This window comes from Rhinoraja longicauda, chromosome 10, assembly GCF_053455715.1.
Source record: "Rhinoraja longicauda isolate Sanriku21f chromosome 10, sRhiLon1.1, whole genome shotgun sequence".
Taxonomy (NCBI): domain Eukaryota; kingdom Metazoa; phylum Chordata; class Chondrichthyes; order Rajiformes; family Arhynchobatidae; genus Rhinoraja; species Rhinoraja longicauda.
The window spans coordinates 20,728,363-20,751,704 of NC_135962.1; the positions used below are offsets into that span (position 1 = coordinate 20,728,363).

Genomic DNA, 23,342 nt, shown 5'->3' on the forward strand with positions numbered 1-23,342 from the left:
GACGGCCATAATATGATTAGTGTCCAATTATGGATAATATTGGCTTTAGAAGGGGTGTGGAAAAGATTTACTGGAATGGTTCCAGAGATGAAGTTGTTCTGACAGACCAGATAAATTGGTATTGGTTTTCTTGGAGCAAGGAGAGTTAAGATGAAGTTTCAAAATCATGTGGGTCTAAACAAATAAATGAAGGGAAATGTTCCTTTAAGAATTAAAAACACAGGTCTCAAGTGATTGGCAAAAGAACCAAAAACAGCTTGGAGAAAAATGTCTCCACACCACTGCCGAATGAGGTGATGGAAACAGAAGCAATTGTAGCTTTTAAATCGGAGTTGGCTGAATACCAGGTATAAATAAAGTTGAACTGTTCCATCTGTAAATTTTATGAGACAATGTTATTGTTTCATTGCATGAATTCAGGCTGTGTTCCTTTAAATGTGGTAGGTAAAAGTGACACAGCCATCATACATCTAAAAGTATATATGGTTTGACAGTAAGCAGTATTGTCTGATTGCCTAATTGAAATGTCAGCGATTTTACTTTCAACGTCACCAGATGGAGCGCTTACATCTATTATATAGATATAGAACTCATAGATATTTGAGACAAATGAGCAAATTATGATTCGAGTCAAAATACATTAGAAATCCAAGTTTAGAAATTAACTTGGTTAATTAGAAATTAAGATGCCAAAAGCCATATCACAATATCACCAGAAGCAACTGGACACGAAAACATCCACTAACCACTGTTGCCAGGACTTGAAGGCCTTGGGTTTAGGGAGAGGTTAGGCAGAATAGGATTTTATTCCTTGGAGCGCAGGAGGCTGAGGGGTGATCATAGGGAGGTGTGTAAGATCATGAGAGGAATATGCAGGCTGAATGGACAGAATATTTTACCAGGAGTAGAAAAATCAAGAATCAGAGGACATAAGGTTAAGGTGAGACAGGAAAGGTTTAATAGGAACCTGAGGGGCAATTTTGTCACCCAGAACATGGTGGGTATATATGGAATGAGCTTTCAGAGAAAGTAGTTGAGGCAGGTACTGTATCAACATTTAAAAGACATTTGGACAGGTACATGGATAGGAAAGGTTTAGAGGGATATGGGCCAAACGCAGGCAACTGGGACTGGCGTAGATGGGGCATATTTGTCGGCATGGGCAAGTTGGATTGAAGGGCCTGTTTCCGTGCTGTATGACTCTATGGCATTGTACTCCCATTTGGCACTGATTCAGATCAATGAACCTGAATGCGAGCAGCAAACAGTAGCAGCCAATACTCAAGCACTCATATCTGCCCTATATATTTTGATGATGTAGCTTGAAACAGATGCATTATTGTATATGGCTAGGGATTAAGGTTTAATGGAAAGAGATGGGAGTACTGAAGCAAGACCTTTGAGCAAGAAAAACAAGCAAAATACTACTTCAGACATTAGACCAGAGAAACAGTGTGTATAGTTTAATTTAGTTTAGTCATTGGGATTAATATCGTTGGGACAATGATGATCGCAGACCAATGTTGAGGTGTCAGAGTGGTCTTCGGTGGAATAGGCTACTGGAGGCCCTAAGCAGCCTGGAGCTTGATTAGATCCTGCACCGCTCCATGTGGCCGAGCCCACGGATTGGGCACGGATTACAGTGGCACAGAGTGATAGAGCAGCGGTAGAGGACATCGACCCATTGGCTGGCCAGGACGATCCCTGCAACTCTGACCCAGTGCCACCACCAGGACAATCGGCCTTGATTGCCAAGTTAAAACCCTAACATTTAAAATAAAATTTGGACTTGAAGGGTACAAGACGGCACCTAAAACTTGGTCTCGTATCTTGCACTCTTGTATTTCTTATGATTGTGCCTAATGTGGAGTAGGTTCGTGACTAAACTGTAGGCAAAGAAAGAATTTCACTGCACTTAGGTACATGTGAGTATAAAGTACCATTGAGGTGTATATTTACACACAGTTGGTGGAATGTCGTGCTTCATGTTTTCAACTTGACTAAACTGATTGCAATTGGATTCACACTTGTAAAGACAGCAGAACTGGAGCAAGTTCACGGACTTGCACGAGAATTTAAATGTTCTATTTTGGAGAGACAGGTTTGGATAGGGTGGCACGTTGTTGCTGCCTTACAAACGCCAGAGACCCAGGTTCGATCTTGACTATAGGTGCTTCCTGTGACAGTGTGGGTTTTCTCTGGGTGCTCCAGTTTCCTCCCACTCTCCGAAGGTTAATTGGCTTCTGTAAATTGCCCCCACTATGTAGGATGCGAAACAGAGATAACATAGAGCTAGTGTATGGGTGATTGATGATTGGCGCGGACTTGGTGGGCTGAAAGGCCTGTTTCCACACTGTATGTCTAAAAATAAACCTAAGAAAACTAAAGTTTATGCATGCAGTTTATTCACATAGGTGGACTGTTGTGCACCCCTGATGTGCTAAATGATTACTGAAGTGAACCATTCCCCTGACACCCAGAAAACAAATCTTTCTTCTTCCATTCAGCCCTAATATCTGACAAGATCCACATGCAAAGTGATCATCCCTTCGTTCCAGATAGGAAAGGCTTAATGTAGGTGTGAATCTCTGTGAAAACATCTTCATAATTTCCATATGTATTGTGGAAGCTGGTGGGGAGGACTTAAACTTAAACACCAGGTGCAAAATGTATTTTAATATATAAAGTAGCATTGAGATGTTGAATTGGATTGTGAATAGGGATGTTAATTTACAGGTCTCTTGATTTATAGGTCTCGACCTTGATCGAGTTTTTTGAGAGGTGCTGATGTTGATCAATGAGGATAGGGCGGTGGATGTTGTCTACATGAATCTTAGGAAGGTATTTGATAAAGTTCCCCATGGTAGGCATCAGAAGATTAAGATGCTCAGGATTAACAGCGACCTGGTTGTATGGATTCAAAACCAACTTGCTGACTTATTGATAAAAGTCAGTGTTTTGGTGGCAGGACAATATTCAGGCTGGGGGTCTGTGACCAGTGGAGTTCCACAGGGATCTGTGCTGAGACCTCTGTTTGTGAAATATGTAAATTACTTTGAACTAAATGTAGACACGTTGGTTAGTAAGTTTGACTTAAGTCTTAATAAGTAAGTTAGTAAGGGGAAGATAGACACAAAAAGTTGGAGTAACTCAGCAGGACAGGCAGCATTTCTGGAGAGAAGGAACGGGTGACCTTCCTCTATCTTCCCCTTATTAACCTGAGGAAGGGTCTCAACCCAAAACGTCACCCATTCCATCTCTCCAGAGATGTTGCCTGTCCCACTGAGTTACTCCAGCTTTTTGTGTCTGTCTTCGGTTCAAACCAGCATCTGCAGTTCCTTCCTACACATAGTAAGGGGGGCTGTGAGGAAGGCTGACAAAATATACAGAGGGATATAGATCAGCCGCAGAAATGGTAGCTGGTGTTTAACCCGAACAAGTGTTAGATGTTGGACTTTGGGAAGTCGAACTCAAGGGAAAAATATATAATTAATGGCAAGACTTTAAACTGCATTGATGTATAGAGGGATCTTTCGGTCCAAGTCCATAACTCCATGAAGGTGGCCACACAAGTAGATGTAGTTGGTGAAGCATTTAGTATGCTCGCCTTCATTGATCAGGGCATTGATTATCAATGTCAGGAAGTCATGATGCAGCTTTAAGAACTTTGGTTAGGTTCCATTTAAAGTATTGTGTGCAGTTCGGTCGCCCCATTATAGGAAGGATGTAGAGACTTTGGAAATAATGCAGAGGAGGTTTCCCAGAATGATTCCTGGATTAGAGGGTATGAGGTACAGGGAGAGGTTGGACAGACTTGGATTGTTTCCTTTAGACAGGGAGTTTCGTTTAGCGGTACAGTGTGGAAACAGGTCTTTCAGTGCACCGAGTCGAAGCCGACCAACAATCACCCTTTCACACTAGTTCTATGTTATTCCACTTTCTCATGCACTCCCTAAAGATTAGGGGCAACTTACAGAGCCAAATTAACCTTCAAACTGCATGTCTTTGTGATGTGGGGGGGAAACAGTGCACCCGGAAGAAACCCACTGTTCACAGGGACGACGCAAAACTCCACACAGACAGCATCTGAGGTCAGGATCGAACATAGGTCTCTGGTGCTGTGAGACAGCAGCTTTGCCAGCTGTGCCACTCTATCATTATTTTAAAATACGTAAAATAGCGAGTGTGGATGCCTGGAAAGCACTGCTAGGGGTGGTGATGGAGGCAGATACGATTGTGGCATTTACGAGACTTTTGGATAAGTCATTGGATATGCATGGAATGGAGGGATATGGATTATGTGCAGGTTGGTCGTTTGGCACAGACATTGCGGGCCGAAGGATCTGTTCCTGTGCTTAACAACCTAATGAATAGAATATCGTCCGTCTTGATGAGATTAACAAACATGACACAATGAGCAAGAGGTTGGTTCTATATGTTTTATTGTCTTTTCATGTTTGTTATAAACAACACGGTTTGATTTGAACAGATTTAAATGCAAAATGGTTAGAAAGATGTACAACAAAAAGCAACCCTATTGATAAAAACAATATGTAAAAAAAGCAACATCTTGAATTCCGTGTGCAAAAGATTTCATACAGACAGAAACACTAACTCTAGGTAGCATTTCCTGATAAATTACTTAAATAGCGTATCTACAAAAAAATGAGATTTGTTTACCTGCTTAATGTTACAAGTTGCAACAGAAAAACTCAATAATTTATACAAACACTTTCCTTAAAAAAGATGAATGACACACAATTAGTTTTGGGGGGAAAGAACACCAGCCAGTTTGGCAACACTGGGTGTTTTTGATGTATTTCTTTACTGGGGCAATACCTTTTTCTTTTGTAAAAATAAATTTTTGACTATGTACACAGCCTTTTTGATACTACAGTAGCTTCAAGAGACTTTAGAATCGTGAGCAAGGTTATCCGCTGCTTGATCCAAAGGTTTTTATCGATCAAACAACAATGAGGTAATATTTGTACAAGAAGTTTCACCTTTTTCACTTTTTGGAAACCATATGTAGTTCTAGGCTCTAAAAGGGCTACTTTATCATGAGCAGAATAAAGACAACTGCGACACAAGGCCCAAAAGCCTACAACAGAAAACAATTACAGACTCGTGCAGAGTCTCCCACTTTCAGCTTCACCTATGGGCTGCCCTTTTACCTGGGCAGTGGGATAACATTTAAACAAAGAAAAAAAATCCTAAACTAGCTAGCATTAATATAGAACAATGTTAATAAATAATCACTGTATTTACAATCTTAAAATGCATACAAAGACTATGATAAACTCTCATGGATAGTCTGCGCATTTACTTTTTAAAGTGTCCTTCAATCTTATTTCACCCAGGATAAGAAAATAAATAATTTACGACTTTTTTTTCCTCAATATCTACAGGCACAACGATTTGCCCCTTTGGCAAATGTTAGCTTAAGAGAAGAGCAGTCTCTCAACTGTCTACTTGCGCCTTTTTTTGTTAACCATAGTATTTGAAGCAGAAGCTCCCTCCATGGTGGCCAGTATTAGCGTCGAAGAGAACGCTCACAGACTGCTCTTCTAACTCAACTTGCCATCAGACTAGTTTCACTTTGAGCAAAACGATGCAGGATGACAGCAAACCTATCCTAAAGGAGCAAGAGTTATGTTTGATCTTCCATATTTCTTCCTGGCAACAAGACCTGAAGATACATTTTCCAGCCTCTGCCTTAATCTGGTCAGCATGTATCTGGAGAGCTGGCCTGTGTGGATCTGATTCGGAGTGGGACGGGGTCAATGGAATTAGATTCTCATGTTGCGTGTAATCATCGAGCTAATTCTGGAAGTATTTACACTAAATACATTTAGTAAAAGGAACAAATAAGGTCCAATACAAAAAAAAGTAACAGTTCATCCATGATTTCTTCCAGATGGATTTCACATAAAGAAAAAACTACAACGGTTCTCCCACCCCTTTTGTAAATCCTTCTTTATTTTCATTTAAACCTCAGTTATCCTTTCATCATAAAATGGTCCTCATTTCTTTCTTTAATTGTAGTCCACAGCAGAGATAGTCTCATGAGCAGCCTGCAATCTCCTTCCAGGGGACCTCCAGCTATGAGATGTAGTAGGACTGATATGGTTAATGATGTGTCGAGTTTAACTTTTCACAGATGCAAGAGGGTTTTTTTCATGTAATTGCAATTTGAAATGATCAAAAACGGAAAAACTGTTAAGTACGGTCAGTCGTGATCTAGGGAATGATTTCATTGCAGAAATTGTTGTAATTGATGTTGAAAACATCCAATAAGTTGTATCGGCCAATGCAGGTCATGTGCTTTCCATGAATAAAACAAGGAAGAAGGAAACAATGGCCCCAGGATTTGTTCCAAGAAAATAGATAGGTGCAACACGAGCTTTTAAACATTTCCACATCAAGGAATGTTAATATTAGGAATCTGTAGGGGAAAAAAACAAAATCAGTCAAAATTTAAACCAGAAAGAGTTTGGGTTTTTAAATCTAAGACAATTACATATACATTGTTCCTTCGTTTTTGCACAATTTTGCCAAAATGACCCATTCATAAAAATAAGATTTAAGTTTTTACTAGCGCCTTTCATTAGTTAACTTTAATCATGTGGTGTTAACAAGGAACGTACATATGTACAGAACCTGAAGCTTTAGTTACAAAATTTGGCCGTTCTGTTTTTCCATTGATACAAATATAGATCTTACCTCTGCACTCGTATTTAAGATCAGAGAAGTAAACCATTTCTTGAGAAAACACAAAGAGTCCCAATCGTCCTCCAGCATAGGTCGTGTCATAGATTGCTCCAGAGTCTGCCATGATTTTCTTCCCCTCATACATTACAACTCTGTAATATGAACAAAAATATATTAATTAATCTGGTACAAGAAAACTTATTGCAGGGTTTATCACTGTCCAAACAAATTCAATAGACAATAGGTGCAGGAGGAGGCCATTCGGCCCTTCGAGCCAGCACCGCAATTCAATGTGATCATGGCTGATCATTCTCAATCAGTACTCCGTTCCTGCCTTCTCCCCATACCCCCTGACTCCGCTATCCTTAAGAGCTCTATCTAGCTCTCTCTTGAATGCATTCAGAAAATTGGCCTCCACTGCCTTCTGAGGCAGAGAATTCCACAGATTCACAACTCTCTGTTTTTCCTCATCTCAGTTCTAAATGGCCTACCCCATATTCTTAAACTGTGGCCCCTTGTTCTGGACTCCCCCAACATTTAGAATTCAATCCGTAATCTGTGTTGAAAGGAACTGCAGATGCTGGATTATACCGAAGATAGACACAAAGTGCTGGAATAATCAGTGGGTCAGGCATCATCTCTGGAGAAAAAGGATGGGTGATGTTTCGGATCAGGACTCTTCTTCAGACTGAAGGATCCCGACCCGAAACATCATCCATCCTTTTTCTCCAGAGATGCTGGCTGACTTGCTGAGTTACTTCAGCACTTTATGTCTATCAATTCGTAATTAATTCTTGTGACTCAAAATCTCACGTTATCCCAGTTATTTACACAGAACAGTGCAGCACAGGAACATGCCCTTCAGCCCACGATAACTGTGCCGAACATGATGCCAGGTTAAACCCCTTTCCTCTGCCATCATGTGATCCATATACCTCCTGTATATCCATGTGCTTATTTAAAGAAACATGATCAATAGTATAGCAGGATGTCAAAATATCAATTGTGAAGTAATTACCTGATGAATCCTGTCTTTGGTCTGTGGGTTAGTTGCCATCTGTAAGCTGCCTTGTCCTTCCAGCCAATGTTATTGGGATCATGCCACAAAGTTTGAACCTAAGGATGAAAAAAACCAAATGCGTTATTTAATTGCTTCCTAATAACATCACAATTCAGCCAGTGTAAGAGTAATTTTATTTGTACTGCATATGCCAAGGCTAATTGCAACTTTTAAACAAAGCATAGATGGTTTCTACTTGCAAATTTAAATATATTTTAATTTAATGTTGCTTAAATCAAGAACTTTGAAACTAAGGTGCCCAATCCTCCTCATTTTTAGAGTTTTCATTGAGAGTTGATGAAGACTAATTGCTATATTCAGTCAATAATTCAGCCATTAACACCATCATCTCCAGAATGGAAGATAGTAAATTAGATTGCCATTCTTTGTTTTCCCAATAATTTAGGGAGGATTTAAATGAATGGAGAAACAGGATTGAAGGGCTGTTCACAATAAAACAACTGGAGAAACATATTCTGAATTTTATAATTACTGCTTTAATCTTTGACAAGGAAAGTAAGAATGAAAGTTTTCAGATTCAAAAACTCTTGGATCATTAGTATAGTTTTAGTTCAGAGATACAGCGTGAATACAGGCCCTTTGGCCCACTGGGTCCTCACCGACCAGCGATCATCCTTCTATCCTACACACTGGGTACAATTTACTGAAGCCAATTAACCTACAAACCAGCATGCCTTTGGAATGTGGGAGGAAACCGGAACACCCAGAGAAAACCCACGCAGTCACAGGGAAAACGTACAAACTCTGTACAGACAGCACCCGTTGCCAGGATAGGACCCAGGTCTCTGGCGTTGTAAGGCAGCAACTCTACCACTGTGCCACCCTAATTTTTGCGGTACCCTCACTAAGAATTGTACCCGTGATGTGAGACATAAATAACATTGTTTCCAAAATATTTGCGTCATACTAATTGGTAGATATATTCAAAGTTCCCATACCTGTCCTGCTGTATTGCCAGTGTGCCAGAGTGCATTACGCAAGTGCTCTCCTGGACCAGTTGTAGAGTTCACCACTTTGATGGAGAGTCCGGCGTAGCCCTGAGCTTTGGTTGGTGTATCGTGCCAGTAAGTCTGTGTGATTTGTTTCCACATTACCACATAGAAGCGGCTACTGGACTGGTATCCAAAAACAAACCCAGCGTAGTCATCATCCCGCTCAGTATTGATGAAGAAAGTGCCACTGAAGTCGACAGCATTGAATTCGTCATATCCTGGTTTAAAACATTTAAGTAAAACATTTCTCTAATTATCCTCCCCAATTTGAATGTTATAAGCTGTATATATGAAAAGATAGGCACAGAGAGCTACAGTAACTCAGCAGCTCAGGCAGCGCGTGTCTGGAGATTTTTTGATCTGTATGCACCAGAGCGGGAAATATGCTGGTACGCTCGTGAGGTACCCAAGGCCCTCCTACACCATATTCAAGCATGGCTCAAAATAGCAGAGCCGTCTGGCCAGCTGGACAAGAAAGAAAGGTTGCCTTAAAAATGCAAAGATGCCTTCTGCCAATTTCAGGCATGAGATTAACTGAGCGGAGCTGATGTCCTGCGAGCTGTACCCTATCGCTGTACCCTATCGCTGTACCCTATAGCTGTACCCTTTAGGAAAAGGGGAGATGCAACGTGACCTGGGTGTCATGGTGCACCAGTCATTGAAAGCAAGTGTGCAGGTGCAGCAGGCAGTGAAGAAAGCGAATGGTATGTTAGCATTCATAGCAAGAGGATTTGAGTTTAGGAGCAGGGAGGTTCTGCTGCAGTTGTACAGGGCCTTGGTGAGACCGCACCTGGAGTATTGTGTACAGTTTTGGTCCCCTAATCTGAGGAAAGACATTCTAGCCTTAGAGGGAGTACAGAGAAAGTTCACCAGATTGATCCCTGGGATGGCAGGACTTTCATATGAAGAAAGACTGGATAGACTAGGCTTATACTCGCTGGAATTTAGAAGACTGAGGGGGGATCTTATTAAAACATATAAAATTCTTAAGGGGTTGGAGAGGCTAGATGCGGGAAGATTGTTCCCGATGTTGGGGAAGTCCAGAACCAGGGGTCACAGCTTAAGGATAAGGAGGAAGTTTTTTAGGACCGAGATGAGAAAACATTTCTTCACACAGAGAGTGGTGAGTCTGTGGAATTCTCTGCCACAGAAGGTAGTTGAGGCCAGTTCATTGGCTATATTTAAGAGGGAGTTAGATGTGGCCCTTGTGGCTAAAGGGATCAGGGGGTATGGAGAGAAGGCAGGTACAGGTTACTGAGCTGGATGATCAGCCACGATCATTGAATGGCGGTGCAGGCTCGAAGGGCTGAATGGCCTACTCCTGCACCTATTTTCTATGTTTCTATCCACTGTCCCAGGTAGCGGGTGACTTCAGAGAGCCCATAGAAAAAAGATACCTTCGGCCTGCTGCTGACAAATCCTCAGAGGGTTTTGTCCTCTCTCTCTCCTTTGACCCAAAGAGGAGGCCAGAATTCGAGTGTGCTTATTGCCATCCTTATACATGTTTAGTTTAGAGATACAGCACGGAAACAGGCCCTTTAGCCTACCTGAACTGACCAGCGATCCCTGCACCCTAACACTATCCTACAGGCACTAAGGACAATTTACAATTTTTTTTACCAAGCCAAGTTGCCTACAAAAGCTGTGTCTTTGGAGTGTGGGAAGAAACCGGAGCTCCCAGAGAAAGCCCACGCAGGTCATGGGGAGAATGTACAACTCTGTACAGACAGCACCCAGGTCTCTGGCTCTGTAAGGCAGGAACTCTACCGCCGCGCCACCATGCTGCCCCTATGTCAATGTAAGTTGTGTTTTGTGGGTGCTGAAAGTTTTTTTAATAAAACCCAGAGCTGCATTTGGCTTGAGTGCCTTTGGCATGAGGAATCCCGGTTTTCCCACCCACTCTGGCAACTAGTTAATTTGATGCCGTTTGTGCCAGCTCAACACTCACCAACAGCAATGCCAGGGTCGCAGTTAACAGTCTGCACCAACTCTTTGCCTTGATGTCTGACCACCCAATTGGGATCAATTTGGGATGTTCCCTTTGGATCCAGCGGCACCATTTGGAATTTACGGAAGTCAGTCTCCGTGATGTCAAAGTTTTCAGGACAGACGTCATAGATATCCAGGATATTGTCTCCATCAAAATCAAATTTACAAGCATCACCGCGACCATTACCTGAATAAAATAAGTAATATCTTTAGTAAAAGTATCTATTGAAAAGTATTTCCCCCATTAGTTTCCATTATTTATTTATCTCCCTCACCCAGTTTAAAATGAATGAAGCAAATAATCATTGTATCAATGTGTAATTTTTACTCTTACCATCAGAATCAGTTTGGTTGGGGTTAAATTTCAATCTGCAGTTATCCCGGTCATCAGGAATACCATCATTATCATCATCGTAATCACAGGCATCACCCTTGCCGTCCTTATCGTGGTCTGCCTGGTTGGCATTGGGAATGTAGGGGCAGTTGTCCAGATTGTTCTGGTGACCATCCTCATCGATATCCTGGTTATTGTCACATTTGTCACCCACAAGGTCAGAGTCTGAATCAGCCTGGAATTGGGTAACACATCCATATTAGTCCCCATTGGAGAGCTCTGGTCATTGAATAAGCATTCTGTATAACTAAATATAGGCATCACCTAAAATATCACTGATGAAACAGTCCTTGCACAAGCACAATCCAAATGTATATTTGCAATACAAAACAGGATGAGAGGCATACAGCAGGGAAACAGGCCCTTCGGTCCAACTTCCCCATGCTGACCAAGATACCACAACTATAATAGTCCCGTCTGCCCACATTTGGCCCATATCCCTTTATATTGCTTAAGATATTTGTACTTTACTTAAAGCAGCAAGCAACATTAGAGCAATTTTGAAAGAATATTTAATCAAAATATTCTAATATTAAAGTAGTATGTTCATTAGTGTGCATTATTTAAAAAAACTTACTTGATCTGGATTGTTTTCTAGTGGGCAGTTGTCACACTGATCACCAACACCATCTAAATCTGTATCTCTCTGGTCAACATTATATACATATGGACAGTTGTCCTTCTCATTTAAAATGCCTGGAAAGTAAAAAATATTGTAGTATTAGGATAAATGTTTTTTTCACTTGGTTTATGCTATTATAAAACCAAACTTCAATTGGGATTGTCCTTCTTACAACAGATAAGGTTACGAGGAAGTGACTTAATGAAACTAGTTTGTTTCTTTTGAGGGAAAGCAAAGACTAAGAAGAAATTCAGAGCCATTTCCAAATTTCTCGTTCGCTTTAGGTTGCACGAATAAGGACAAAGTGTGATCATTTACAGAAAGGTTGGTAACCAATACACAAGGTAATTGGCAAACACAACTTAATGAGAGGGAAAGAATTGTATTATGATCTTGTGTGCACTGTTTAAAAGCTTGGTGGATGCAAATTCAATGATTGCTTAGGAAATGGATTTGGAAAAATGCTTGAAGAAAACGAAACGGCAGGAGTGGTGCCAGAAAAGTAGAAGAATGGAACCAACTAAATGGTTGTATTGAACAGCCAGCACACACGGGCTGGTCTATATGATCTCCTTGGTGATTAATTATTAATATTAAATCATTACTGTGGTCTTGCAGTCAAACATTCTTACCGTCTCCGTCAATATCAATGGCACAGGCATCTCCTTCCCCATTTCCATCAGTGTCTGTCTGGTCAGGGTTATGGTCGTAAGGGCAGTTGTCACAGCGGTCTCCAACATCATCCCGATCATAATCATATTGACGAGGATTAAACAAGAATGGGCAGTTGTCCTGAAAAGCAGTTGCATGATCAGATTGAAATCCACGTTTTAAACAAAGGCCAATGCTTACTCAAATACAAAATACTTCAATTCAATTTGGAAAAGTGTTCTTTCAAACACTCCACTATTGAAATGAAATCCAGCAAGGCGTTTTTGGACACCCAGGTGTCACATTGCCTAAATAGCTCGTGTTTGTTTGTGAAGCTGTTACTGTCTCACAGAATCTGCCTGTGTGTATGTGGTTATGAAAACACAAAAGCCTATAGTCAGAGAAAAACCACCCTTTTAAATGGCATTGCACTTTGCAAATGGGTTTCGCAGGCACCTGAGATGGGGCCCAGACAGCTTTGTCAGCTTAGTGCTATGTGTTCAGAAAACAGAGCTCCCAGTGAATCTTGTTTTTATTCTGCACATTATCCCCCCCGCATCGGAATTAATGTCATAGGACAAAACGTGTTTTCTTTTAGTATTGTCGTTCCTCACAAAATGGTGTGGTGTAGAATATCTTTCATTCAAAACCTACCCTCTCATCTGGAATGCCATCATTATCATCGTCGTTATCACAGGCGTCTCCAACTCCATCTTTATCGTGGTCTTCTTGTCCAGAGTTGGGGAGGAATGGGCAGTTATCCTATAAATCAAGAAATGTGCCATTTCAGATGTGCAAAATAACAAAATATCTGTCAATTTAATTTCACAGAAAGATGCTGCCAGGGAATTAATGTTTTCAGATTGATTCTCTTTGGTTCCTTTTAAAAACCAGCTGCCTAACAAGAATGTTATGGGTTTGCACATCCAAGCAGAACAGACAATTATAACTAATTCTAATCGACAGACTGACAGAAGTTTCATATATAAACCACACCCTGTCCTTTTCATGTCATTACACAGATTCATTACATAATTAACTGGCGAGATAATTTCATATTTTTCATTCCTCAAATTTGTGTTACTTCAATATGCTTTCTGCTCCAAGGATAAAGTCCATGTTTTAGTTTAGTTTATTGTCATGTGAACCATGGCACAGTGTAAACTTTAGTTTAGAGATACGGCGTGGAAACAGGCCAATCGGCCCACTGAGTCCATGCGGTCCAGCAATTCCCATACACTAACACTTTCCCACGCACTAGGGACAATTTACAACTTTACCAAATCCAATTAACCCACAAACCTGTATGTCTTTGGAATGTGGGAGGAAACCGGAGAAAACCCATGCGGGGAGAACGTACAAACTCCGTACAGATAGCACCTGTAGTCAGGATCGAACCCAGGTCTCTAGCGCTGTAAGGCAACATCTCTACCACCCTGCCACCCTGCCGCCCCAAAGCTGTTTTGTAGCGTGCTATCCAGTTAGCGGAAAGACTATACATGATTACAATCAAGCCATCCACAGTTTACATATACAGGATAAAGAGAATAACATTTAGTGCAAGATAAAGTCTAGGTTATACACTATGTTACATGACATATATGAACTGAAGCACAATGTCAAATCTAAGGAGACAAGTTAATGAGTTTACCTTTTTGCAGTGGTAAGTTGCATTGGCAACACAAGTGAGATCTTTATTTGGCCAGCCGTCCAGATCAGTATCTTCTCCACAAATGATGCCATTGCCTGCAAAACCAGGCCTACATTCACAGCGGAACATCTGCTCACTGAAGACACCCAGGTAAATACACTTGGCATGTTTATTGCAGTTGTTTGTCTTGTCTTTGCAGGGGTTTTTTGGCTCACAGACCTTCGTACAAAAAAAAACACATATTGTCTGGTCACTTGTTTCTCTCATAAATCTCAGCTTTCCTTTTCAATATTTTATGTTGTAGGAGCAGAATTAGGCCATTCGGCCTATCAAGTCTACTCCGCCATTCAATCGTGGCTGATCTAGCTTTCCTTCTCGACCCCATTGTTCTGCCTTCTTCCTATAACCCCTGACACCCATACATCACCCATCTCTCCAGAGATGCTGCCTGACCCACTGAGTTACTCCAGCATTTTGTGTCTAATCAAGAACCTGTCAATCCCCACCTTAAAATATCCATTGATGGCCTCCACAGCCTTCTGTGGTAATGAATTCCACAGATTCACCATCCTCTGACTAAATAAATTCCCCCTTGTTTCCTTTCTAATCTGAGCCTGGACTCTCCCACTAGTGGAAACATCCTCTCCACATCCACTCTATCCAGGCCTTTCACTATTCGGTAAGTTTCAATGAGGTTCCTCCTCTTCCTCCAGTAAGGACAGGCCCAGTGCCATCAAACGTTCAGCATATTTTAACCCAATCATCCTAGGGATCATTCTCGCAAACCTCCTCTGGACCCTCTCCAAAGCCAGCACATCCTCAAGTATGGGGCCCAAATTCTGGTTATATCTTGTCTTACAGATAATTTATATTGTATGGATGCATGGACATTTCTTTGAATCTAAAGAAGTGGCCCTGATTAAATACCATTACATTTTAATCTTAACCTCACCTGCTTCTTATTTGTAGCCTCCTCAATGCCCCTGCCAAATGGTTGATTGCCAGTGTATCGCGCGGGGCAGGGATGGCAGTTGTATCCTGGGACTGTGTTTTCACACCTGTGCTCTCCATTGATCTGAAAGCAGGTATCAGGTACATCCACGCACTGCAAGAGATTCAAAAATTAATATCCAGCTAAGAATTTTGAATGCATAAAATGTACAGGTCCGACTGAAAGCTAGTAAATACATACTTCATTAATGTCCTCGCAGTGAATGCCATCTCCTTTATAACCAGGGGGGCATGGTCCACACTTCCAGGAGCCACTAGGGACGCTGGTACATTTGCTTTGAGCAAAGCATGGATTGGATAGACATCCGTCTGTAATTATAGGTGGATTTGCACATGAACAATTGACTCTTTGTTGACAGAGGGTGTAAAAATACAGTAAAGACACTTAGTTGGAACAAAGTAAAGACCACTACTTTATTAATGTTTTTGAACTGTGGACAAATTTGCAAGCTTACCAATTGGGCAGCCTCCCTTTTTGCAAGGCTGCGTTTTGCGAGGCTGACCCACACATTTCTTGCCTCCATGCTTGGGAGCTGGACTGTCACAAAGACGTGTGCTCTCCTGTATTCCTCCTCCACAGGTAACGGTACAGGTGTTCCAAGGTGACCAGATACCCCATCTTCCATCAACTACAGAACAAAAGGAGTGTTTGCATGGTTACATGTTTTCAAGATTATGTTCAATTCTTGGCATGTACGAGGTTTGATAAATAATTACACAAGTGCAAGACTATGCACCCTGAGCAAATACTCACTTGGGCATTGGACCTGTTCACATTTTTCAGTTTCTCTCTTCTTCCCCACACATTCATTGCCGCCCATTTGTGGCATTGGCGAGTTACACAGGCGGATTCGAGTGATCACTCCAATACCACAGCTCACTGAGCAAGAAGACCAAGGGGACCAATAACTCCAACCACCATCTTGCTTGACTGGAACAGAAGAGATGATATATCAACACCATTGTAGTCTCTTTTTTGCTCTGGTTTATTTTCACCCACATGTTTAGAAAATAATGTGGGTGAAAATTTTCTACAAATGTTTAGAAAATTACGTAATGTTGTATCCTTATTGTTTTGATGTGGTTATGCTTTATTCTTAATTGTTAACTGTATGTTTGTGTTGTCATTTGTGAGTGGAGCACCAAGGCACATTCCTTATTTATGCATACTTGGCCAATAAACTTATTCATTCATTCATTCATTGTTAGATCAGTGGGCCGCTCACTATCTCAGTTTAGTTTAGTTATAGAGATATAGTTTAGTTTAGAAATACAGCATGGAAACAGGCCCTCCGGCCCACCGACTGCACGCTGACCATCGATTGCCCTTTCACACTAGTTCTATCTAAGGGGAATTTGCAGAGGCCAATTAACCTATAAACCTGCACATCTTTGGGATGTAGGAGGAAACTGGAGCACCCCGAGAAAACACACGTGCAAACTCCATACAGACAGCATTGGAGGTCAGGATCGAACCCAGGGTTCTGGCGCTGTGAGGCGGCAATTCTGCCGCTGTGCCACCCTTAGGTTCAGTAGGAAGTGAACTATATTCAAGAATTAAACCAGCATTCTATAGAGGTACAAGTTAAGATGGGTATCATTATAGTTATACTTTTATACTCATTTTATAGAGCACTATTTTTGGCTGTATTGATTATTCGTACTCCATTTCTCTGTGAGACTGTCAGCTGACATTTTGCACAGTGAAACTTGGCCAGAGCATATTCGGTTTGCTTTGCAAAGAACCATTTTTCAAGCTTGCTGAGTTTCGTCAGCCAAGGTCCGTGCTCTGTGCAAGAGGGAAGAAACATAACCATGCACCTGCAAGAGCAAATGTGTTCATGTCTATGAGGAGGGGTGGGAGTTGGGAAAGAAAACTTACATCTCTTGTCACATCCTTCCAAATGGCAACTGCGGGTCTGAACAGAGGTCCCGTGACAGTCGCTGTTAATCCGGTCACAGGACCGGCCTCGCTGCTGTGTTCCAATCCCACAGGTGACTGAACAATGAGTCCATTCAGACCATGGAGACCAGCCAGCCTCGGATTCACTGGGAAATGCTGTTGGAAGTTAAGCGTATGTTAAATGCAGTCTCAGAAAATGAAAGGTATTGTGCTCTGGAATATCATCAGCGTATAAACTATGTAATAAAGTCTGCTAACTTATTTTCCTGAACCTCTGGCAACTTTGGTTTGGCTTAGAGAAACAGCATGGAAACAGGCCTTTCGGCCCATTGAGTCCGTGCAGACTAACGATCACCCATACATAAAACACTTTTCACTGTACCTGCAGTACACGTGACAATAAACTAAACTAAACTAATGAAACAATACAATACTAAATACTAGTTCTATCCCAGTTTTGCATTCTACACGAGGGGCAATTTACAGAAGCCAATGAACCTACAAACCCACACATCTTTGGAATGTGTGAGGAAACCGGATCACCTGGAGAAAACCCATGGGAGAACTTACAAACTCCACACAGACAGCACCTGTAGTCAGGGTGGAACCCGCCCGGGTCTCTGGGACTGTAAGGCAGCAACTCTACCGAGGCACCACTGTGCCAGCCACTAACACCAACAGAAACATCTTGATTTTTAATTACATCTAGATTCAATCCACAAACTCCATAGTTCATGGAGAAGCCAAATTTTCACATTAAATATTAAGTGATTACTTTTCATCATTTCTGAAAAGTTAGAGATTATTCAAATCAGAGTGTGGTTGATCTGCAGAATCTAGACACTATTTCAGGTGGAACTTTAACTCCAACTATGTTCCTATGTTTCATGTACACAGCGTTTCTGCTGGGGATGTCACAATAAAAATACTCATGGTATTGTTTTATAAATGACTCCCAAATTCTATCCAATACAGGTTCTTTATTAGTAAGGGTGTCAAGGGTTATAGGGAGAAGGCAGGAGAATGGCGTTGAGAGGGAAAGATAGATCGGCCCACTATTGCTCCTATGATTTATGAACATATTTCAGCATGGGCAAGTGTATCAGGTACATGTGACAATAAAGTATCATTAATTGAAGGGTCTCAACCCAAAACTCCACCCATTCCTTCTATCCGCAGATGCTGCCTGTCCCGCAGAGCTACGCCAGCATTTTGTGTCTATATTCATTCATTCAAAACGGAATTCAGCTAATGTCGATTACTTTTAATGCTGTCTCCCACCAGCTCTAACCTCCTGTACTCATACCTAGCTTATGGTTTCATATAATAACTCAGGTTAATATCACGTACATGGGCATCGGGCACAGCATTCCCCATCTGGGACCACTGCGTCGGCACAGGATACAGTGGGGCAGGAGATCCTTTGGCAAAAGGTGACGGAGGACTGAAAAGAAGGAAAGAAATAAGGTTAGCAAGCAACGTCAGGGACAACAAATGTTTGTGAACAAGTGTCTGATTGAGCAAATACAATACCAGCTGGTTAAAATGTGTTTTTATTCCCCAAGTGTGCATTACGAGTTGCTTTGGCCTTCAGCTGGAGCTGCTGGAGACTGAGTGATGTCATATGACAGAAAGGGAATGCAGGGTGACTACAGGAACTGCATGGAAGTCTTTCTGTATATTGGACGCCAGCAAGCACACAACTTACTAATAAGTTTTTGGAAATAGTGTGCTTGATGTGTCCATTTGACATACTCTTGGTGATTAACATCATTATTTGGAAGCATACTGGAACAAAACAGTTAAAGCTGCTCTCAGAGAAATGAGAACGTCAACTTCTTTTGGAAGAACTGGAGTCTTTTTATTTAGTTCCAAGCTGATACAATGCTGATATTTGGCACTGGCCTCCCCCACCCCCCCCCCCCCCCCCCCCAGTCCTCCAGGGTATTGACAGAGCCAGAGTTTCCCTGCACACACTCCAATGCTGCAGAGCATAAACAATAATAAACCATTTCATACTTACAAATAATCCACCTAGCCAACACTGTGGAGATTAATTTTTAAAGAACTTCTCATGGTATATTATGGCTGGAGCTGCTTCTCAGGAATAGCTGGCTCCTGCTAAACCTGTAGATTTCCATCTGAGAGCATAAGCAGCAGGGCTAAGGGCTGCACAGAGCTAAGGGCGGCACAGAGCTAAGGGCGGCACAGTGGCGCAGTGGTTGCTGCCTAACAGCACCAGAGACCCGGGTTCCATCCTGTGTATCAGTGCTGTCTGTACAAGTTTGTACATTCTCCCTGTGCCGTGTGGATTTTCACCCGGGTGCTCTGGTTTCTCCCAACACTCCAAAAATATACAGGTTTGTAGGCTAATTGGCCTTTGGAATTTGTCCCGAGTGTGTGTGGGATAGGGCTAGTGTGATCGCTGGTCGGCGCGGATTCGACCTGTTTCCATGTAATATCTCTAAAGTCTAAAGTCATCTCTGAATGACTTCATTTTTCTTCAAGCAATACAATTTTGGTTTAAGTGGTTGCTTCAGTCTTTTTACTCTCAAACTTTTAGGGGACTTTCATTTAGAAAACTAAAGGCAGTGACATTGAGACTGGCGTCTGGCGTCTGCCGTTGCATGCTTTTACCTGGCAGGTGCAGTCAGTGCAGTTGTCCACCTTCCACTGATCCTTGTCCTTGTAGGTCATGCCATTGTGAACACACGCTCCAATAGGTCTGATCCCAATGGTTTTCGCAATCACTTCATTCTCTGCAGTCTGAAGGCGGAGCAAATGGAGTTAATTATAAATACCTGCAGATTTAAAGGGCACACCCCCCATAAAAAAACGTCGAATCATATTACTTTCCTTACCAATTTTTGGACGTTGTTTACTAACTGCGTGACAATGGTCCGGAGAGCTCGAAGTTCAGCGAACATCTTGAATAGCTCATCGCAGGAGATGCCGCAGATCGTCTGGAGATCCTTAGATTTGTGCCCATAAAAGTCGGTTCGGATCGCTGGGCTTTCGGAGCCCCCATTTGGTAAAGACACTATCCCGCGTGTGGCTGGAAGAGAAGATCGAAGGCAATGTCAAATACAACGTCAAATGGCAAAGCCAATGCCAAATACTTCAGTAAAGACAATGTGGAAGCCAAAGCAAACACTTCAGCAAAGCCAGCCCTTTTTTGAAGGTCTCAACGGAAAACTTGGTGTAGGGTACATGTATCAGATCCACACCCTCACAGGACGATCCTGGACTCCCAGCATTTATCAACTACCACATGCCCAGGCTCAGATTCACTGACGGAATGCACGACTCGTCTTGCAATTGTCCCCCTAGCGTCGTTTACAGCTTTCTCTCTTCCCCCTACCCCTACGATTATCAGTCTGAAGAAGGGTCCCAACCCGAAACGTCACCTATCCATTCCCTCCACAGACGCGGATTTACTCCACCTCATATTTCGCCTGGGCAGTTTGCAGCCCGGTGGTATGAACGTCGACTTCTCCAACTTCAGATAGCTCCTCTGTCCCTCCCTTCCCCTCCTCCTTCCCAGATCTCCCTCTATCTTCCTGTCTCCACCTATATCCTTCCTTTGTCCCACCCCCGACATCAGTCTGAAGAAGGGTCTCGACCCGAAACGTCACCCATTCCTTCTCTCCCGAGATGCTGCCTGACCTGCTGAGTTACTCCAGCATTTTGTGAATAAATCGATTTGTACCAGCATCTGCAGTTATTTTCTTTTACTCCAGCTCGTCTCCAGCATCTGCGGTTCCTTGCATCTCCTGAATGCGGACTTTGATCAAGCTCCATACATTGGCATGAATATTGGCCTTTGATCAAACGTCAGCTCAGAGCTGGCCAGTTTGGGCAATGTACAAGGCGGCGCGGCTCACGAGTGACTGCAGATCAAAGTGTGGCTGCAACATTGCAAACCATTAGGCAAAAGGCGCGCATGGAAGATGTCGCCTGGACTAGGGTTCGTGTCAAATACTTACAACTGTAACAGCCCTTGTTCTTCAGGATGGTTTCCGTGTTGGTCCCGAACACAAAACGGACGTTCTGCAGGACCCCCTGTGTCAGAAAGAAGGAACAAACATCGTTGGAGCGAGCGGCTTCAAAACTCCCCCGCGGACCCACCTCTGAGTGAATGCATGCAAATCCAACTAGAGACCCCTCGCCAGCACTATCTCTGTGTGAATGCATGCAAATCCGACTAGAGACCCCTCGCCAGCACTATCTCTGAGTGAATGCACGCAAATCCAACGTGAGACCCCTCGCCAGCACTATGTGCAGTTAGCTCTCATCGACGAAGAGAGGACTTTCCCAGTTGACTGAAGCCAACTTTTTCAAGCCTGTCCAGCGCACTGCAAGCAAGTGTCCATCCAGCTCTCTCTCTCTCCCGTGTCCAATCTATTCACACAACGTGAGCGCCGCTCATTCCCCCACCTCCCTCTCACTGCTCTTTGCCCGCCCCGCTCCCCCCTCCCCGCTCCCCGCCGCCCACTGACCATCTCCGTTGACACCTCGTACATACCTGGAAGTTATTCCCGAGACCCTTCCCCCCCTTGGCAAGCCTCAGCTTGTAGTCGCCGTACTTCAGCACTTTGTGGATGGTTTCCTCCAGTTCCACCTGGTTGATCTTGTCACACCCCACATAGAGTGTGGCCACGTCCTCCTGGATGAACAGGGTCAGGTTCTTCCAGCGGGCATTGGCGAGGTGGGCATCGGTGATGGACACCATGCTTTGCTTGCCCTCGATGGTGATGGTGAGGTCCAGGGTGTTGGCTTTCCCATTGGAGAGGATCTCGAAGATCCGGGTGCCGTCCGCGCCGTCGATGGCCACCAAGGTACCACGGGTCTTCTTCATCTGGCGCAGGGTGGCGAGGAAGATGAATCCCTTCTCATGCTGGATGTGGTCGACCAGGTCCCTGAAGCTGGTGTCGGAGGCCGGCCCGATGATGTCGGCGTTGATGATCCTATAAGCTGGGCTGTTGGACTCAGGACCCCTGACCATGTTAACCCCAACGTGCTTGCGAGTCAGTCCGGTGACATCGAACAGGTCGAACACGCCATCCGCTCCCGTGTCTGTGGAGGGAGAAAAAAGAGTTGGCGGGGCGAGAGAGAGAGAGAGAGAGAGAGAGAGAGAGAGAGAGAGGGAAGAGGAGAGAGAGAGAGAGAGAGAGAGAGAGAGAGAGAGAGAGAGAGAGAGAGAGAGAGAGAGAGAGAGAGAGAGAGAGAGAGAGAGAGAGAGAGAGAGAGAGAGAGAGAGAGAGAGAGAGAGAGAGAGAGAGAGAAATTCAATCTTCAATTCTTCAGGTGGGCAGTGGAACCCAGTGGAACCCAGAACCCGCTTGCCCGTCCCAACCAGTGTGGAAAAACCCACCCCAACTCACCCTGAATCCTTTTTGCCGTGCAGAGAGCGATCATTAACAGCAGGAAGAGTCCTTGTGGGGGCTTCATTGTAGTAGAGGGTCCCGCTACCTGGCATAAAAAGAGGGGGGATTGTTTTAGCCGCTTATACTTTCCAAACAATGAAATCAGGTTTAAACAGTTTAAAAAAAAAAAAGAATTTGCTGGGGTGTTATTATTACAGTTTAACTTTTACTGACCAGTACCCCTGTAATCTCCGGATGGATTGAAAGGTATCTCTCTGTAAATAGTTCCGCGGAAGGTCAAGCAAATCCTAAATGGAGCGAGTTCCTTTCCTAGTGACTGATCGGGCACTTGGAGCTGTGCTTGCCACTTGCAAAAGCAAAGAAGCAGCTTCCCCCCTTGAAGCTTGAGGATGCTGGAGATCGCAACTACCGTGGAGCCCGAGTGCGGTTCCTTTAAATACCCTCTCACATTCCTTGCATACAGCATCTGCCAATCACCAGCAGCCTGGGAGGAAGCGAGCCTGTGTTTGTTCAGTCACCGCACAACAAGAGGGATACAGATCCAAAGGCAGGCAGACCGCGCCGAGGAAAGCAATTAGGCGGATTCCAGTGGACCCGAGCCAAAATACTCAAATAATATTACCGAAAGATTCGAGGCAGCCTCTGCCCTGCTCAATTGATCCATATTTTCACCTTAATCCAGACAGTCATCTTCAGCAGCCAGCCGCGCACACACACACACAATCACACAGGTCTAATTTTAACACTAAAATCTTGCTTTAACATTATTCAAGTCTTCTATCATTGAACTGCCATTCGATGTTGTGGAAGGTTTTAAAATATCAATGAGTTTGTGTGGTTTTTCAAGTAAATTATGAATGTGTTGAATAATTCAAAAACTTGGAATTGGCGGCTCCATCCAGCGTGTTTATGTGTCCAGCGTGTTTAAGTGTCCAGCAGGGGGAAGTGCG

The 23,342-nt window shown here is 43.1% G+C and overlaps 1 protein-coding gene across 2 annotated transcripts; it reads right to left on the minus strand.

Annotated features, from left to right (window-relative positions):
• Positions 1 to 4,434: 4,434 nt before the first annotated feature.
• Positions 4,435 to 22,785, minus strand: thbs1b (thrombospondin 1b). 2 transcript variants are annotated; one of them, XM_078406371.1, is made up of 22 exons: positions 22,606 to 22,785; positions 22,390 to 22,473; positions 21,531 to 22,081; positions 20,992 to 21,067; positions 19,867 to 20,060; positions 19,643 to 19,771; positions 18,356 to 18,449; positions 16,985 to 17,161; positions 15,857 to 16,033; positions 15,558 to 15,731; positions 15,284 to 15,411; positions 15,044 to 15,196; positions 14,092 to 14,310; positions 13,095 to 13,202; positions 12,422 to 12,581; positions 11,745 to 11,863; positions 11,108 to 11,342; positions 10,733 to 10,960; positions 8,731 to 9,002; positions 7,730 to 7,827; positions 6,724 to 6,863; positions 4,435 to 6,445 (listed from the first exon to the last, which is right to left on the minus strand). In XM_078406371.1, exons 2-22 carry the CDS (start codon positions 22,454 to 22,456, stop codon positions 6,438 to 6,440), a joined length of 3,507 nt encoding a protein of 1,168 aa, XP_078262497.1. In that variant the 5' UTR covers positions 22,457 to 22,473; positions 22,606 to 22,785; the 3' UTR covers positions 4,435 to 6,437. The 2 variants fall into 2 exon arrangements, with proteins under 2 accessions (XP_078262497.1, XP_078262496.1); XM_078406370.1 differs by having other exon boundaries at positions 22,390 to 22,477.
• Positions 22,786 to 23,342: the final 557 nt, after the last annotated feature.

Bases quoted from the DNA above. Each gene is read 5' to 3' on its own strand.
- thbs1b (XM_078406371.1), bottom strand. From the start codon at position 22,456: ATGAAGCCCCCACAAGGACTCTTCCTGCTGTTAATGATCGCTCTCTGC. The intron at 18,450-19,642 runs GTAAAAGCATGC...CCTTCTTTTCAG, and splicing joins GCACTGACTGCACCTGCCAG to TCCTCCGTCACCTTTTGCCA. The intron at 11,864-12,421 runs GTAAGAATGTTT...TTTACTTTCCAG, and splicing joins CATTGATATTGACGGAGACG to GCATTTTAAATGAGAAGGAC.